The sequence below is a fragment of the Oncorhynchus kisutch genome, linkage group LG29 (genome assembly GCF_002021735.2).
Source record: "Oncorhynchus kisutch isolate 150728-3 linkage group LG29, Okis_V2, whole genome shotgun sequence".
NCBI classification, from domain to species: domain Eukaryota; kingdom Metazoa; phylum Chordata; class Actinopteri; order Salmoniformes; family Salmonidae; genus Oncorhynchus; species Oncorhynchus kisutch.
This window is the reverse complement of record NC_034202.2, coordinates 44,095,816-44,114,091: the sequence shown is the minus strand read 5'-3', so window position 1 is coordinate 44,114,091 and position 18,276 is coordinate 44,095,816. Positions and strand designations below refer to the sequence as shown.

Here is an 18,276-nt window from a genome sequence, read left to right as displayed (position 1 = left end):
CCAAAACGAATGACCCCACCCCAAAACGAATGACCCCACCCCATCCCAAATCTAACGACCCCATCCCAAATCTAATGACCCCACCCCATCCCAAATCTAATGACCCCATCCCAAATCTAATGACCCTACCCCAAACCTAATGACCCCACCCCAAACCTAATGACACCACCCCATCCCAAATCTAATTACCCCCCCATCCCAAATCCAATGGCCCCACCCCATCCCAAATCTAATGACCCCACCCCAAATCCAACGGCCCCACCCCATCCCAAATCTAATGACCCCATCCCAAATCGAATGACCCCATCCCAAACCTAATGACCCCATCCCAAATCCAATGGCCCCACCCCATCCCAAATCTAACGACCCCACCCCAAACCTAATGACCCCATCCCACCCCAAACCTAATGACACCACCCCATCCCAAATCTTATTATACCCCCCATCCCAAATCCAATGGCCCCACCCCATCCCAAATCCAATGGCCCCACCCCATCCCAAATCTAATGACCCCACCCCAAACCTAATGACACCACCCCACCCCAAATCCAATGCCCCCACCCCATCCCAAATCTTATGACCCCACCCCAAACCTAATGACACCACCCCACCCCAAATCTAATGACCCCACCCCAAAACTAATGACCATACCCCAAATCTAATGACCCCACCCCAAACCTAATGACACCACCCCACCCCAAATCCAATGGCCCCACCCCATCCCAAATCTAATGACCCCACCCCAAATCTAATGACCATACCCCAAATCTAATGACCATACCCCAAATCTAATGACCCCACCCCAAACTTTTTTATTTTTATTTTTTTATTTCACCTTTATTTAACCAGGTAGGCTAGTTGAGAACAAGTTCTCATTTGCAACTGCGACCTGGCCAAGATAAAGCATAGCAGTGTGAGCATACAACAAAGAGTTACACATGGAGTAAACTATTAACAAGTCAATAACACAGTAGAAAACAAAGGGGGGGTCTATATACAATGTGTGCAAAAGGCATGAGGAGGTAGGCAAATAATTACAATTTTGCAGATTAACACTGGAGTGATAAAAGATCAGATGGTCATGTACAGGTAGAGATATTGGTGTGCAGAAGAGCAGAAAAGTAAATAAATAAAAACAGTATGGGGATGAGGTAGGTGAAAAGGGTGGGCTATTTACCAATAGACTATGTACAGCTGCAGCGATCGGTTAGCTGCTCAGATAGCTGATGTTTGAAGTTGGTGAGGGAGATAAAAGTCTCCAACTTCAGCGATTTTTGCAATTCGTTCCAGTCACAGGCAGCAGAGTACTGGAACGAAAGGCGGCCAAATGAGGTGTTGGCTTTAGGGATGATCAGTGAGATACACCTGCTGGAGCGCGTGCTACGGATGGGTGTTGCCATCGTGACCAGTGAGCTAATGACCTAACCCCATCCCAAATCTAATTACCCCCCCATCCCAAATCCAATGGCCCCACCCCATCCCAAATCTAATGACCCCACCCCAAATCCAACGGCCCCACCCCATCCCAAATCTAATGACCCCACCCCAAATCTAATGACCATACCCCAAATCTAATGACCATACCCCAAATCTAATGACCCCACCCCAAACCTAATGACACCACCCCATCCCAAATCTAATTACCCCCCCATCCCAAATCCAATGGCCCCACCCCATCCCAAATCTAATGACCCCACCCCAAATCCAACGGCCCCACCCCATCCCAAATCTAATGACCCCACCCCAAATCTAATGACCATACCCCAAATCTAATGACCATACCCCAAATCTAATGACTCCACCCCATATCCAATGACCCCACCCCAAATCTAATGACCATACCCCAAATCTAATGACCCCACCCCATATCTAATGACTCCACCCCATATCCAATGACCCCACCCCATCCCAAATCTAATGACCCCACCCCATATCTAATGACTCCACCCCATATCCAATGACCCCACCCCACCCCATATCTAATGACTCCACCCCATATCTAATGACTCCACCCCATATCCAATGACCCCACCCCACCCCATATCCAATGACCCCACCCCACCCCATATCCAATGACCCCACCCCATATCTAATGACCCCACCCCATATCTAATGACTCCACCCCATATCCAATGACCCCACCCCATATCTAATGACTCCACCCCATATCCAATGACCCCACCCCATATCTAATGACCCCACCCCATATCTAATGACTCCACCCCATATCCAATGACCCCACCCCATATCTAATGACTCCACCCCATATCCAATGACCCCACCCCATATCTAATGACCCCACCCCATATCTAATGACTCCACCCCATATCCAATGACCCCCACCCCATATCTAATGACTCCACCCCATATCCAATGACCCCACCCCATCCCAAATCTAATGACACCACCCCATATCTAATGACTCCACCCCATATCCAATGACCCCACCCCATCCCAAATCTAATGACACCTTAAAATCTGTAAATGTAGTTATTTATATTGACAAATACACTTCAATTCACATTGTCATCTTTCCCATAAAAATCAATAGAACCAATTAATACATTTAACACAATACAATTAAATAAATAAAACAATTCTCAAAAAAGGTACATTACAATAATCTGTAGTCTTATCTGCTCTATTACTTTTCTAAATGTGGCGACCCCGCTGTAATTCCCCGGTTACCCCAATTTTTAATACCACTGCTTTTACAGGGATAGTTGAATACGTGTGGTTTATGGTTTAGTGGGGTACAGTAGCTATGTTACTGGTGCTGTAATCCAGGACATTGAGGTAGCTATGTTACTGGTGCTGTAATCCGGGACATTGAGGTACATATTACTGGTGCTGTAATCCGGGACATTGAGGTAGCTATGTTACTGGTGCTGTAATCCAGGACATTGAGGTACATATTACTGGTGCTGTAATCCAGGACATTGAGGTACATTTTACTGGTGCTGTAATCCAGGACATTGAGGTACATATTACTGGTGCTGTAATCCAGGACATTGAGGTACATATTACTGGTGCTGTAATCCGGGACATTGAGGTACATGTTACTGGTGCTGTAATCCGGGACATTGAGGTACATGTTACTGGTGCTGTAATCCGGGACATTGAGGTACATATTACTGGTGCTGTAATCCAGGACATTGAGGTACATATTACTGGTGCTGTAATCCGGGACATTGAGGTATATATATTACTGATATTGTAATCCAGGACATTGAGGTACATATTACTGGTGCTGTAATCCAGGACATTGAGGTACATATTACTGGTGCTGTAATCCAGGACATTGAGGTACATGTTACTGGTGCTGTAATCCGGGACATTGAGGTACATATTACTGGTGCTGTAATCCAGGACATTGAGGTACATATTACTGGTGCTGTAATCCAGGACATTGAGATACATATTACTGGTGCTGTAATCCAGAACATTGAGGTACATATTACTGGTGCTGTAATCCGGGACATTGAGGTATATATATTACTGATATTGTAATCCAGGACATTGAGGTACAGTGGGGCAAAAAAGTATTTAGTCAGCCACCAATTGTGCAAGTTCTCCCACTTAAAAAGATGAGAGAGGCCTGTAATTTTCATCATAGGTACACTTCAACTATGACAGACAAAATGAGATAAAAAATCCAGAAAATCACATTGTAGGATTTTTAATGAATTGATTTGCAAATTATGGTGGAAAATAAGTATTTGGCAAGATTTCTAGCTCTCACAGACCTGTAACTTCTTCTTTAAGAGGCTCCTCTGTCCTCCACTCATTACCTGTATTAATGGCACCTGTTTGAATTTATCAGTATAAAAGACACCTGTCCACAACCTCAAACAGTCACACTCCAAACTCCACTATGGCCAAGACCAAAGAGCTGTCAAAGGACACCAGAAACAAAAACGTAGACCTGCACCAGGCTGGGAAGACTGAATCTGCAATAGGTAAGCAGCTTGGTTTGAAGACATCAACTGTGGGAGCAATTATTACAGGAGCAACATACAAGACCACTGATAATCTCCCTCGATCTGAGGCTCCAAGCAAGATCTCACCCCGTGGGGTCAAAATGATAACAAGAACGGTGAGCAAAAATCCCAGAACCACACGGGGGGACCTAGTGAATGACCTGCAGAGAGCTGGGACCAAAGTAACAAAGCCTACCATCAGTAACACACTATGCCACCAGGGACTCAAATCCTGCAGTGCCAGACATGTCCCCCTGCTTAAACCAGTACATGTCCAGGCCTGTCTGAAGTTTGCTAGAGAGCATTTGGATGATCCAGAAGAAGATTGGGGGAATTTCATATGGTCAGATGAAACCAAAATATAACTTTTTGGTAAAAACTCAACTCGGCGTGTTTGGAGGACAAAGAATGCTGAGTTGCATCCAAAAACACCATACCTACTGTGAAGCATGGGGGTGGAAACATCATGCTTTGGGGCTGTTTTTCTGTAAAGGGACCAGGACGACTGATCCGTGTAAAGGAAATAATGAATGGGGCCATGTATCGTGAGCTTTTGAGTGAAAACCTCCTTCCATCAGCAAGGGCATTGAAGATGAAACGTGGCTGGGACTTTCAGCATGGCAATGATCCCAAACACACCGCCCGGGCAACGAAGGAGTGGCTTCGTAAGAAGCATTTCAAGGTCCTGGAGTGGCCTAGCCAGTCTCCAGATCTCAACCCCATAGAAAATCTTTGGAGGGAGTTGAAAGTCTGTGTTGCCCAGCAACAGCCCCAAAACATCACTGCTCTAGAGGAGATCTGCATGGAGGAATGGGCCAAAATAGCAGCAACAGTGTGTGAAAACCTTGTGAAGACTTACAGAAAACATTTGACCTCTGTCATTGCCAACAAAGGGTATATAACAAAGTATTGAGATAAACTTTTGTTATTGACCAAATACTTATTTTCCACCATAATTTGCAAATAAATTCATTAAAAATCCTACAATGTAATTTTCTGGATTTTTTTTTCTAATTTTGTCTGTCATAGTTGAAGTGTACCTATGATGAAAATTACTGACGGGTTGCATCACTGCCTGGTATGGCAACTGCTAGGCCTCTGACCGCAAGGTACTACAGAGGGCAGTGCGTACGGCCCAGTACATCACTAGGGCCAAGCTTCCTGCCATCCAGGACCTCTACACCAGGCGGTGTCAGAGGAAGGCCCTAAAAATTGTCATAGACCTCAGCCACCCTAGTCAAAGACTGTTCTCTCTGCTACCACGCGGCAAGCGGTACCGGAGTGCCAAGTCTAGGTCCAAGAGGCTTCTAAACAGCCTCTACCACCAAGCCATAAGGGAGGGTTTGGACTTTACTTGGCTCATTGAGCTCTAGCGACTCCTTCTGGCGTGCCGGGTGCCTGCGGGCTGACCCCAAATCGAATAAAATTGTATTGGTCACATACACATGGTTAGCAGATGTTAATGCGTGTGTAGTGAAATGCTTGTGGTTCTAGTTCTTGTTTTTAAATCGCAATGCCTACAGACGGAAGGCAGCACCGTGCAATTTGGGCAGACCACTCGCGCACGTGCGTTCGCCATCGTGCACATGCAAATATTGTCCATCCACATCAGACGCGATCAGGACACGCAGGTTGAAATGTCAAAACCAACTCTGAAGCAACTATATTCATATTATATTAACAGCTAGCTTGCTGTTGCTAGCAATTGTTTCCTGGGATATAAACATTGGGTTGTTATTTAACCACAAGGTCCTCTACTCTGACAATGAATCCACAGATAAAAGGGAAAACCAAGTTAGTTTCTAGTAATCTCTTCTCCTTCAGGCTTCTTCTTCTTTGGACAAAAATAGGCACGTTTCTCGACATATCCACTGACTTTGAGAAGGGATTGTGTGACGATAGCAACCGCGTGACGCAGCATGTCAACGTGAATGATATTGGTCATTGGTTTGTTCATTGGTTTCCTATCTCCTGTCTATAACATCTCTGGCAGCGGCAGAAAAATAGGAAAATTTGCTAAACCCTCCGTTAAATTGGTAGGAATATCGCACAGATATGATCAATGGCACATTCGAGAGAAGACATCCTCCTGACTTATGACATTTTGCCAGTATTGAAATCTGACATGTATGATAGACGTTTTCACTATGGTATTCCTATTAATAACTTCCAGTGTAGTGAGAGAGACTTTATCACAGTGCTATGTCATACTGTAATACTAGGAAAGTTGAGAAATAAGTATAGTAGGCCTAGCCTATAGAAAGCTGATGGGACCCTCCTCTTTTTAATAGAGGCCATCACTCTGTTTTCTCACGCAATTGCACAGCCTATAGAAATGTTGCGCAACATGAGCTCATTACCTCTCATCGAATGTATGATTTGATTTCCGAATACAATTGCATTGATGTCAGAGTGATTAGAGGGACAATAGAGTGCTGAGTACCAGGTCATTAGCGACCAGCAGTTGGCAAGTTTGCAAGGCGACTAATGTTCATCAGCAAAATCAGAATGAAGTTTAGGGTTAGGGCTAGGGAGGGTTAGGACTAGGGAGGGTTAGGACTCGGGAGGGTTAGGACTAGGGAGGGTTAGGACTAGGGAGGGTTAGGACTAGGGTGGGTTTGGACTCGGGAGGGTTAGGACTAGGGAGGGTTAGGACTAGGGTGGGTTTGGACTCGGGAGGGTTAGGACTAGGGAGGGTTAGGACTAGGGAGGGTTTGGACTCGGGAGGGTTAGGACTCGGGAGGGTGAGAACAAGGGAGGGTTAGGACTCGGGAGGGTTAGGACTAGGGAGGGTTAGGACTAGGGAGGGTTAGGACTAGGGAGGGTGAGAACTAGGGAGGTTTAGGACTAGGGAGGGTTAGGACTAGGGAGGGTTAGGACTAGGGAGGGTGAGAACTAGGGAGGTTTAGGACTAGGGAGGGTTAGGACTAGGGAGGGGTAGGACTAGGGAGGGTTAGGACTCGGGAGGGTTAGGACTAGGGAGGGTGAGAACTAGGGAGGGTTAGGACTAGGGAGGGTTAGGACTAGGGAGGGTGAGGACTAGGGAGGGTTAGGACTCGGGAGGGTTAGGACTAGGGAGGGTGAGAACTAGGGAGGGTTAGGACTAGGGAGGGTGAGAACTAGGGAGGGTTAGGACTAGGGAGGGTTAGGACTAGGGAGGGTTAGGACTAGGGAGGGGTAGGACTAGGGAGGGTTAGGACTAGGGAGGGTTAGGACTAGGGAGGGGTAGGACTAGGGAGGGTTAGGACTCAGGAGGGTTAGGACTAGGGAGGGTGAGAACTAGGGAGGGTTAGGACTAGGGAGGGTTAGGACTAGGGAGGGTTAGGACTAGGGAGGGTGAGGACTAGGGAGGGTTAGGACTCTCAGATGTGGAACTGTACAATGTGGCTTTCCAGCTATCTAGAATGTTTCAGTACCGGAGAAGAGAGGATGTTGAGGAGAGATGGGTTGGAACGTGGTTTGACAGCTGCTTTCGGATCCTTACATATTCTATCCCCAAATTCGAGCCGATGATACAGAAATACAAGGCATCAATCCAATTATATGCCATTCTAGAGAAGTGTGGTTGTCATTTCATTAAAGGATCAAAGAGTCTCTCAACAGAAACATGTATGCCTCTAAATGGTATAATCCTTCTATTGGGGAAGGAGTCAATCATTTGGGGAAAATGGGTAAGAGAAGGGGTTCATACTCTGGGAGACCTGCACAAGAATGAGGTATTTCTGTCATTTGAAAAAATGGGGAATAAGTATAAACTTTATGATAATGACGTATGGAGATATATGCAAATCAAGGCGGTGTGATAAAGCCGTATGGTGATATATGCAAATCAAGGCGGTGTGATAATGCCGTATGGTGATATATGCAAATCAAGGCGGTGTGATAATGCCGTATGGTGATATATGCAAATCAAGGCGGTGTGATAAAGCCGTATGGTGATATATGCAAATCAAGGCGGTGTGATAATGCCGTATGGAGATATATGCTAATCAAGGCGGTGTGATAATGACGTATGGTGATATATGCAAATCAAGGCGGTGTGATAATGACGTATGGAGATATATGCAAATCAAGGCGGTGTGATAATGACGTATGGTGATATATGCAAATCAAGGCGGTGTGATAATGACGTATGGTGATATATGCAAATCAAGGCGGTGTGATAATGCCGTATGGTGATATATGCAAATCAAGGCGGTGTGATAAAGCCGTATGGTGATATATGCAAATCAAGGCGGTGTGATAATGCCGTATGGAGATATATGCTAATCAAGGCGGTGTGATAATGACGTATGGTGATATATGCAAATCAAGGCGGTGTGATAATGACGTATGGAGTGATGTGCTAATTAATGCTGTTAATTAAACACTAGGTGGTGCCATTATGTCAAAAGGCAACAATGTTGTTGAAGATGCATTTTCACTACCGAGTTCTGTACGGTCTACCTCTTTAGGTTACAACATGCTGTTAAAGGTTAATAATGACACCTGTGAAAACTTGATAATTGTGGCACAGGGATTTACACTGAGATAGAAGACGAGGTTGTATATTAGTTTAGATATTTGGGCAAAATGTCAGAGAAGACGAGGTTGTATATTGGTTCAGATATTTGGGTAAAATGTCAGAGAAGACGAGGTTGTATATTAGTTAAGATATTGAGTAAAATGTCAGAGAAGACGAGGTTGTATATTAGTTTAGATATTTGGGCAAAATGTCAGAGAAGATGAGGTTGTATATTGGTTCAGATATTTGGGTAAAATGTCAGAGAAGACAAGGGAAAATGTAGACAAGTTTTCCATAGATATAATTTCCCTCCCCTGAGGTTCCATAGGAGGAGCTTTTCATAGATTTAATTTCCCTCCCCTGAGGTTCCATAGGAGGAGTTTTCCATAGATTTAATTCCCCTCCCCTGAGGTTCCATAGGAGGAGTTTTCCATAGATTTAATTCCCCTCCCCTGAGGTTCCATAGGAGGAGTTTTCCATAGATTTAATTCCCCTCCCCTGAGGTTCCATAGGAGGAGTTTTCCATAGATTTAATTTCCCTCCCCTGAGGTTCCATAGGAGCCTAAAAATAAAATACTTTTCTGTACAATATTATTTATAACTGTTCACCATATTGTGGCCCCCTTTCACCGTACATTGGTATCAGTCTGATGGCACTATGGTGTGATAAGAGCGGCTGCTACATTAACAACACTGAGTATACAAAACATTAGGAACACCTAATATTGAGTTGCTCCCCCCCCTTTAGCCCTCAGAAGCTCAATTCGTCTGAGGAATGGACTCACAATTTTGCCTAAGAACACAGCCATGAATAAAGAATGGTACCAACACATCCTCCGAGAGCAACTTCTCCCAACCATCCAGGAACAGTTTGGCGACGAACAATGCCTTGTCCAGCATGATGGAGCACCTTGCCATAAGGCAAAAGTGATAACTAAGTGGCTAGGGGAACAAAACATTAACATTTGGGGTCCATGGCCAGGAAACTCCCCAGACCTTAATCCTATTGAGAACTTGTGGTCAATCCTCAAGAGGCGGGTGGACAAACAAAACCCCACAAATTCTGACAAACTCCAAGCATTGATTATGCAAGAATGGGCTGCCATCAGTCAGGATGTGGCCCAGAAGTTAATTGACAGCATGCCAGGGCGGATTGCAGAGGTCTTGAAAAAGAAGGGTCGACACTGCAAATATTGACTCTTTGAATCAACTTCATGTAATTGTCAATAAAAGCCTTTGACACTTATGAAATGCCTGTAATTATACTTCAGTATCCATAGTAACATCTGACAAAAATATCTAAAGACACTGAAGCAGCAGACATTGTGAAAATTAATATTTGTGTCATTCTCAAAACTTTTGGCCACGACTGTACACTGATTTGAAGTAGATTTAACAAGTGACATCAATAAGGGATCATAGCTTTCACCTGGATTCACCTGGTCAGTCTACGTCATGGAAAGAGCAGGTGTTCCCAATGCTTTTATCCAGAGTGACAGTGCATTCAGCTGATAGACAACAACATATCACAGTCACAGTCACAGTCAAGGTGCTTTTGTAACGGTACTGAGTACGGTACTGAGTACGGTATTGAGTACGGTACTGAGTACGGTATTGAGTACGGTACTGAGTACGGTATTGAGTACGGTACTGAGTACGGTATTGAGTATGGTATTGAGTACGGTATTGAGTACAGTACTGAGTACGGTATTGAGTACGGTATTGAGTACGGTACTGAGTACGGTACTGAGTACGGTACTGAGTACGGTATTGAGTACGGTACTGAGTACGGTACTGAGTACGGTATTAAGTACGGTACTGAGTACGGTATTGAGTACGGTACTGAGTACGGTATTGAGTACGGTACTGAGTACGGTACTGAGTACGGTATTGAGTACGGTACTGAGTACAGTATTGAGTACGGTATTGAGTACGGTACTGAGTACGGTACTGAGTACGGTATTGAGTACGGTATTGAGTACGGTACTGAGTACGGTATTGAGTACGGTACTGAGTACGGTATTGAGTACGGTACTGAGTACGGTATTGAGTACGGTACTGAGTACGGTATTGAGTACGGTACTGAGTACGGTATTGAGTACGGTACTGAGTACGGTATTGAGTACGGTACTGAGTACGGTACTGAGTACGGTATTGAGTACGGTACTGAGTACGGTACTGAGTACAGTATTGAGTACGGTATTGAGTACGGTACTGAGTACGGTACTGAGTACGGTACTGAGTACAGTATTGAGTACGGTATTGAGTACGGTATTGAGTACGGTACTGAGTACGGTACTGAGTACAGTATTGAGTACGGTGCTGAGTACGGTACTGAGTACGGTACTGAGTACGGTATTGAGTACGGTACTGAGTACGGTACTGAGTACAGTATTGAGTACGGTACTGAGTACGGTACTGAGTACGGTATTGAGTACGGTACTGAGTACGGTATTGAGTACGGTACTGAGTACGGTATTGAGTACGGTACTGAGTACGGTACTGAGTACGGTACTGAGTACAGTATTGAGTACGGTACTGAGTACGGTACTGAGTACGGTATTGAGTACGGTACTGAGTACGGTATTGAGTACGGTATTGAGTACGGTACTGAGTACGGTATTGAGTACGGTACTGAGTACGGTATTGAGTACGGTACTGAGTACGGTGCTGCTGTTCGGGCCGGTTTCAAGTATTTTAATTAAATACAATACTTTGCTAAAGTATCGTAGATTTTATTTCTATACGTTAGTCTTTGGGGGTAACTTTGTAGTTGTATTTTTGTCATTTCTGCCTATCGGTGGGTATAGTACAGTACAATGGTGTTCAACACAATGTTTATCATCAAGCACACATATTCATGGCAAACCTGGTGATGAGAACTGCAGTGCAATGCAACACCTCTTACGGATATTACACTGTTACACAAGAAGATGACACATCATGTGTGACTGGTCTGAGACTGGTTAACTGTAAATAACCCTGCAGACGTTGAGACTGATCCCAGACCTGTATGTAGGTGTGTGTGAGAGAGCGACAGAGACAGAGAGAGAGTTGGAGAGACAGAAAGAGAGAGAGAGTTAGAGTGAGTGAGAGAGAGAGGAGCCGAGTGTTTAGGATTGCAACACCTGCTCTGCCTCACATGTTGGCACAGAAAAACACCCACACACATTCAAACAGACACCGATATACGATATGTTCTATCCTCGTAGGGACCTCAAATGAATTTACTTTCAAAATCCTATTTTCCTTAACCCTAACCCCTCACCCCTTAACCCCATACCCCTAACCCCTCACCCCTTAACCCCATACCCCTCACCCCTTAACCTTAACCCTAACCCCTCACACCTTAACCCCATACCCCTCACCCCTTAACCCTAACCCCTCACCCCTTAACCTTAACCCTAACCCCTCACACCTTAACCCAATACCCCTCACACCTTAACCCTAACCCCTCACCCCTTAACCTTAACCCTAACCCCTCACACCTTAACCCTAACCCCTCACCCCTTAACCTTAACCCTAACCCCTCACACCTTAACCCCATACCCCTCACACCTTAACCTTAACCCTAACCCCTCACACCTTAACCCCATACCCCTCACACCTTAACCTTAACCCTAACCCCTCACACCTTAACCCCATACCCCTCACCCCTTAACCCCATACCCCTCACCCCTTAACCCCATACCCCTCACACCTTAACCTTAACCCCATACCCCTCACCCCTTAACCCCATACTCCTCACCCCTTAACCCTAACCCCTCACCCCCTTAACCCTAACCCCTCAACCCTTAACCTTAACCCTAACCCCTCACCCCTTAACCCCATACCCCTCACCCCTTAACCCTAACCCCTCACCCCTTAACCTTAACCCTAACCCCTCACCCCTTAACCCCATACCCCTCACCCCTTAACCCCATACCCCTCACCCCTTAACCCCATACCCCTCACCCCAATTCAAACCCTAATTGTATACCTAACCCCTAAACTTAGAATAGCCTTTGTCCTCACGGGGAGAATTTCCCCCTTGTTTAACTACCTATACCCTTTTGTGGACTTCTGGGGATTTTAGGTCCCCACAAGGATAGAAGAACCAACACACACACACACACACACACACCCCACTACCACAGTCCAAAGGCCATAGTTTGTTTAGAGAGTGGGATGGCGGTCTGCCAGATTAGGTCACAACACGCTGGCTACCAGACTACTTACTTGACTTTTTAACCATTTACTTTTTAACCATTTAAACCAGGAAGTCCCATTCAGATAAACATCTGGCATTGAAGGCACTTGTAGTTGAAACCCTATTCCCTATGTAAATGCCCTACGTTTGCCCCATGGCCCAGCTTTTAATCTGTGAATTCACCTGGTTCCCACTGCCACATTTAACCTCCCCCCTTTACTCTCCAGGCGTGAGCTGCTGGCAGAGCTGGCGGGGGACGAGTTTGTTGCCGTGGAAATGGCCTGTCTGGAGGATGAGTTCCGTGTCCTGTCGGAGGAGAACGCCACGCTGCTCAACGTCCACACTGAGCGAGCTCAGCAACTGGAGACGCTCAGCTCCACCAATCGGAATCGGACAAGCCAGGACAGCTCCTCCACGTGACCCCCTTGAACTCGACTTGACCCCGAGAGACGATGACCTCGCTCGAGACCTTCAAACCGACGCTACGGCCCGTATTCCAAAAGTGCTGATCTAGGATCAGTTCCCCTCTGTTCATATATTCATATTTATTAAGATCTAAAAATGCCAAACTGATCCTAAATCAGCACTCTTGCTCTGAGCCTCAACGTGGATATGGGTCCCTGAAAACATTACTACCGATAGCTGTCAAATCCTTGCTTCATCTGTCCTTGTTTCCTTATCTCCTTTCTAAGAGTGTTTTGTTTCCTTATCTCCTTTTCTAAGAGCAAAGGAGAAGAGGATACAAGGTCCCTCGTTTGGGACCTTCTCTTCCAATGCACTTTGAGAGGAACTTACGGACCAGGGTTTGGGGCCAATTCTATTTCAATTCCAATGATGGGTTTCTGATTTCTAAACTTTAAAAAAATATATTGTTAATCATCAGTTATACTAGAGACACGAGGAGTGTCATAGTCTGGTTTCTACACCAGAAGTTAATGGGTATCTGTAGGAGTAATGTATAAGGTTGGAGTCAAGAAAGGTTAAATAGGAGCCAGGGGGCTTTGGGAGGTGCTGAGTAGAGGAGAGGCAATCGCATGATTATGGCGGAGAGCTGTGGATTAGTAAAGAATGTAGAGGTCAGGTCAGGTCACATTAAGGGAGAAGGAACTGTGCGTTGCCCGCATGACTTTACTTCCTGTCTAGTATAAAGATGTTTAGAGAGAAGCACATAAGACTTTGTCTTATACAGCTGCACTGACCCAATGGGTGAATAAACTTGGTTTAAGTTTGACTAATCGTCCGTGAGTTTTACTATCTAACTGGAGTCGATTCAGGAAGTACACTGAAATCCTAACTCGAATTCCTCTTCTTTGCGTTTCAATGAGCGCAATTTGGAATTTTCAATGAGCGGAACTTTCTCAATTGACCGGAACTCAAATGGAATGAATCCCAACCCTGCTAAGGAAACAAGGACAGAGGAAGCAAGGACCTAGTAGTAGTAGTAGTAGTAGTAGTAGTAGTAGTAGTAGTAGTAGTAGTAATAATAGTAGTAGTAGTAGTAGTAGTAGTAGTAGTAGTAGTAGTAGTAGTAGTAGTAGTAGTAATAGTAGTAGTAGTAGTAGTAGTAGCAGTAGTAGTAATAATAGTAGTAGTAGTAGTAGTAGTAGTAGTAGCAGTAGTAGTAGTAGTAGGCTCTGTGAGTCTCTGGGCTTGTGGAGACATACAGGTGGTGTGATGTGGTCCAAAATGTTTTCAGGGGGGGCTTCCCCACTCTCTCTCCCCCCCCTTTCCTCTCCCCTCCATGGATCTAAAGGATCCCCATCAGTTCCCCAGGTTCATACTATACCACCCAGGATCAACTCTGAGTTGATGATTCTGTATGAGGTAGAAATGCAATACACTGTAAGACATATGGATGTTGTGGAGCGAACTCAATAGATATTCTGTAGTGAAATAATGGTAGCGTGGACAAAATAAATCAATTGTATTTGTTAATAAAAGAAGGAGTGGGGTTTGTGAGAATGACAATGTTTTTTTTTTTAATGGTAATTAATGTCCTTCAGCACGATCCTTTAGTTTCATTTCCTGTCAAATGTTTGCGTATTGATGACCTCACTTCATGGCAACACTCCACTACCACGGAATAGGGAACTGTCTGTTTCACAATGACATTGAATTATTCTAGGATTGTGAAACTTGACATCAGCTGTTAACATTATGTCTGACTCTCGCCCCCATATTGACTCTCACTTTTGCTCTCTCCTCCTCGTTGTCTGTCTCTCTCTCTCTCTCTCTTGCTTTCCTTTCTCCATCTCTTTTGATCTCTCTCTCTCTATATATATATATATATACAGTATATCACAAAAGTGAGTACACCCCTCACATTTTTGTAAATATTTCAGTATATCTTTTCATGTGAAGAAATGACACTTTGCTACAATGTAAAGTAGTGAGTGTACAGCTTGTATAACAGTGTAAATTTGATGTCCCCTCAAAATAACTCAACACACAGCCATTAATGTCTAAACCGCTGGAAACAAAAGTGAGTACACCCCTAAGTGAAAATGTCCAAATTGTATGAAATGTAAAATGTAGAGCAACAATTCTTTTCCTCAGAGAGTTCTTTGCCATGAGGTGCCATGTTGAACTTCCAGTGACCAGACAGTATGAGGGAGTGTGTGAGCGATGACACCAAATTTAACACACCTGCTCCCCATTCACACCTGAGACCTTGTAACACTAACGAGTCACATGACACCGGGGAGGGAAAAAGGCTAATTGGGCCCAATTTGGACATTGTCACTTACGGGTGTACCCACTTTTTTTCCCAGCAGTTTAGACATTAATGGCTGTGTGTTGAGTTATTTTGAGGGGACAGCAAATTTACACTGTTATACAAGCTGTACACTCACTACTTTACATTGTAGCAAAGTGTCATTTCTTCACATGAAAAGATACACTGAAATATTTACAAAAATGTGAGGGGTGTACACACTTTTGTGATATACTGTATATACACTGCTCAAAAAAATAAAGGGAACACTAAAATAACACATCCTAGATCTGAATGAATGAAATATTCTTATTAAATACTTTTTTCTTTACATAGTTGAATGTGCTGACAACAAAATCACACAAAAATGATCAATGGAAATCAAATTTATCAACCCATGGAGGTCTGGATTTGGAGTCACACTCAACATTAAAGTGGAAAACCACACTACAGGCTGATCCAACTTTGATGTAATGTCCTTAAAATAAGTCAAAATGAGGCTCAGTAGTGTGTGTGGCCTCCACGTGCCTGTATGACCTCCCTACAACGCCTGGGAATGCTCCTGATGAGGTGGCGGATGGTCTCCTGAGGGATCTCCTCCCAGACCTGGACTAAAGCATCCGCCAACTCCTGGACAGTCTGTGGTGCAACGTGGCGTTGGTGGATGGAGCGAGACATGATGTCCCAGATGTGCTCAATTGGATTCAGGTCTGGGGAACGGGCGGGCCAGTCCATAGCATCAATGCCTTCCCCTTGCAGGAACTGCTGACACACTCCAGCCACATGAGGTCTAGCATTGTCTTGCATTAGGAGGAACCCAGGGCCAACTGCACCAGCATATGGTCTCACAAGGGGTCTGAGGATCTCATCTCGGTACCTAATGGCAGTCAGGCTACCTCTGGCGAGCACATGGAGGGCTGTGCGGACCCCCAAAGAAATGCCACCCCACACCATGACTGACCCACCGCCAAACCGGTCATGCTGGAGGATGTTGCAGGCGGCAGAACGTTCTCCACGGCGTCTCCAGACTCTGTCACATGTGCTCAGTGTGAACCTGCTTTCATCTGTGAAGAGCACAGGGCGCCAGTGGCGAATTTGCCAATCTTGGTGTTCTCAGGCAAATGCCAAACGTCCTGCACGGTGTTGGGCTGTAAGCACAACCCCCACCCGTGGACATCAGGCCCTCATACCACCCTCATGGAGTCTGTTTCTGACTGTTTGAGCAGACACATGCACATTTGTGGCCTGCTGGAGGTCATTTTGCAGGGCTCTGGCAGTGCTCCTCCTGCTCCTCCTTGCACAAAGGCGGAGGTAGCGGTCCTGCTGCTGGGTTGTTGCCCTCCTATGGCCTCCTCCACGTCTCCTGATGTACTGGCCTGTCTCCTGGTAGCGCCTCCATGCGCTGGACACTATGCTGACAGACACAGCAAACCTTCTTGCCACAGCTCGCATTGATGTTCCATCCTGGATGAGCTGCACTACCTGAGCCACTTGTGTGGGTTGTAGACTCCGTCTCATGCTACCACTAGAGTGAAAGCACCGCCAGCATTCAAAAGTGACCAAAACATCAGCCAGGAAGCATAGGAACTGAGAAGTGGTCTGTGGTCACCACCTGCAGAACCACTCCTTTATTGGGGGATGTCTGGCTAATTGCCTTTAATTTCCACCTGTTGTCTATTCCATTTGCACAACAGCATGTGACATTTATTGTCAATCAGTGTTGCTTCCTAAGTGGACAGTTTGATTTCACAGAAGTGTGATTGACTTGGAGTTACATTGTGTTGTTTAAGTGTTCCCTTTATTTTTTTGAGCAGTGTATATATATTCTACATCTTTCTTTACCTCTCTCTCTCTCAGTGGAAGGAAGGACAGTAGCAGGTGACTACTATGATTTAGCCAATTCAATTGCAGTAATTCCATTACAGTTTTGTTAGTAATTCCGTTACCAATTTGTTAACAGAATTACGAGTTTGAATCACTTAATTCATCAAGAAACGTGTTAAAAAATCTTCTAGATATGTGGGTTTTTTTTGGTAACGGAATTTCAAGGTTTCCATTCAATTGGCGACAGATTTTCATGCCAAAATGTATAGATCTGCATAAAAACTCTGCTCATTTCCCCACCAGAGATGTTTCAAATCAATTGACTTGTTGCAGATTAAAAGCCTGTGCTTGACGATTTAGTGCACATAAAAATACCTTTTATGGGTTAAATTCCTATTTTACCTAATAAAACATTTATTGTTAAGTGGGTTTCCATCAAATGTTTAACTCTAAAGAACATTTAGCATTATATTGCGTGTACCCCCTCTAGTACAGCACCAACGGGTGCCCCCTCTAGTACAGTGCCCCCTCTAGTATTGGCCTGTGCTCTCTAGCCAGCAGCACCCCAGGTGTAGATACAGTACTGTTGGTCAGAGTGCACGTATATAGCCTTCCTGATGAGATTATTATGGACTAAAGAGCAAGATTATTTTTATTTGTCAAATTGACGGTCAATCATCGATCATCTTGTCATCAGAATAAGACCCTCGATATTTATTGGAAAGGAGCATCAAGCTCATCACCGTGACCTTTCACCCCCCTGTGAAGTTCATCATAACTTATTTGATCTGTAACCTAATAAAATGCAGGTTTTCCCAAGGAGTCGTAGTGGGAGGACCACACAAAGCTACCACTTAACTCCATGTTTACTTCAATAGGATGGTTATTATAGTGATTCCACCAAACTGACTTGTTGCGGATAAAAATCAGTGTTGACGACATAATGTATTTTTTCACTTAATATTTCATGCACCGAATAAGAATCTAAAGTTCGATGTGTTACTCTGGTCTTAGTGCCTGCTCTCTAGCCAACAGCTCACACATACAGTACAGTGCTGGGTAGGCT

At 44.8% G+C, this 18,276-nt stretch overlaps 1 protein-coding gene across 1 annotated transcript in view; it reads left to right on the top strand.

Moving 5' to 3' along the window:
- Window positions 1-14,638, top strand: part of LOC116358323 (MAP3K7 C-terminal-like protein) — a 29,495-nt gene extending 14,857 nt beyond the window's left edge. Inside the window, exon 3 of the mRNA XM_031809636.1 lies at window positions 12,901-14,638. Coding sequence (XP_031665496.1) covers window positions 12,901-13,093 — 193 coding nt within the window. The 3' untranslated portion in view covers window positions 13,094-14,638. The remainder of the gene's footprint in view (window positions 1-12,900) is intronic.
- The last annotated feature ends 3,638 nt before the right edge of the window (window positions 14,639-18,276 follow it).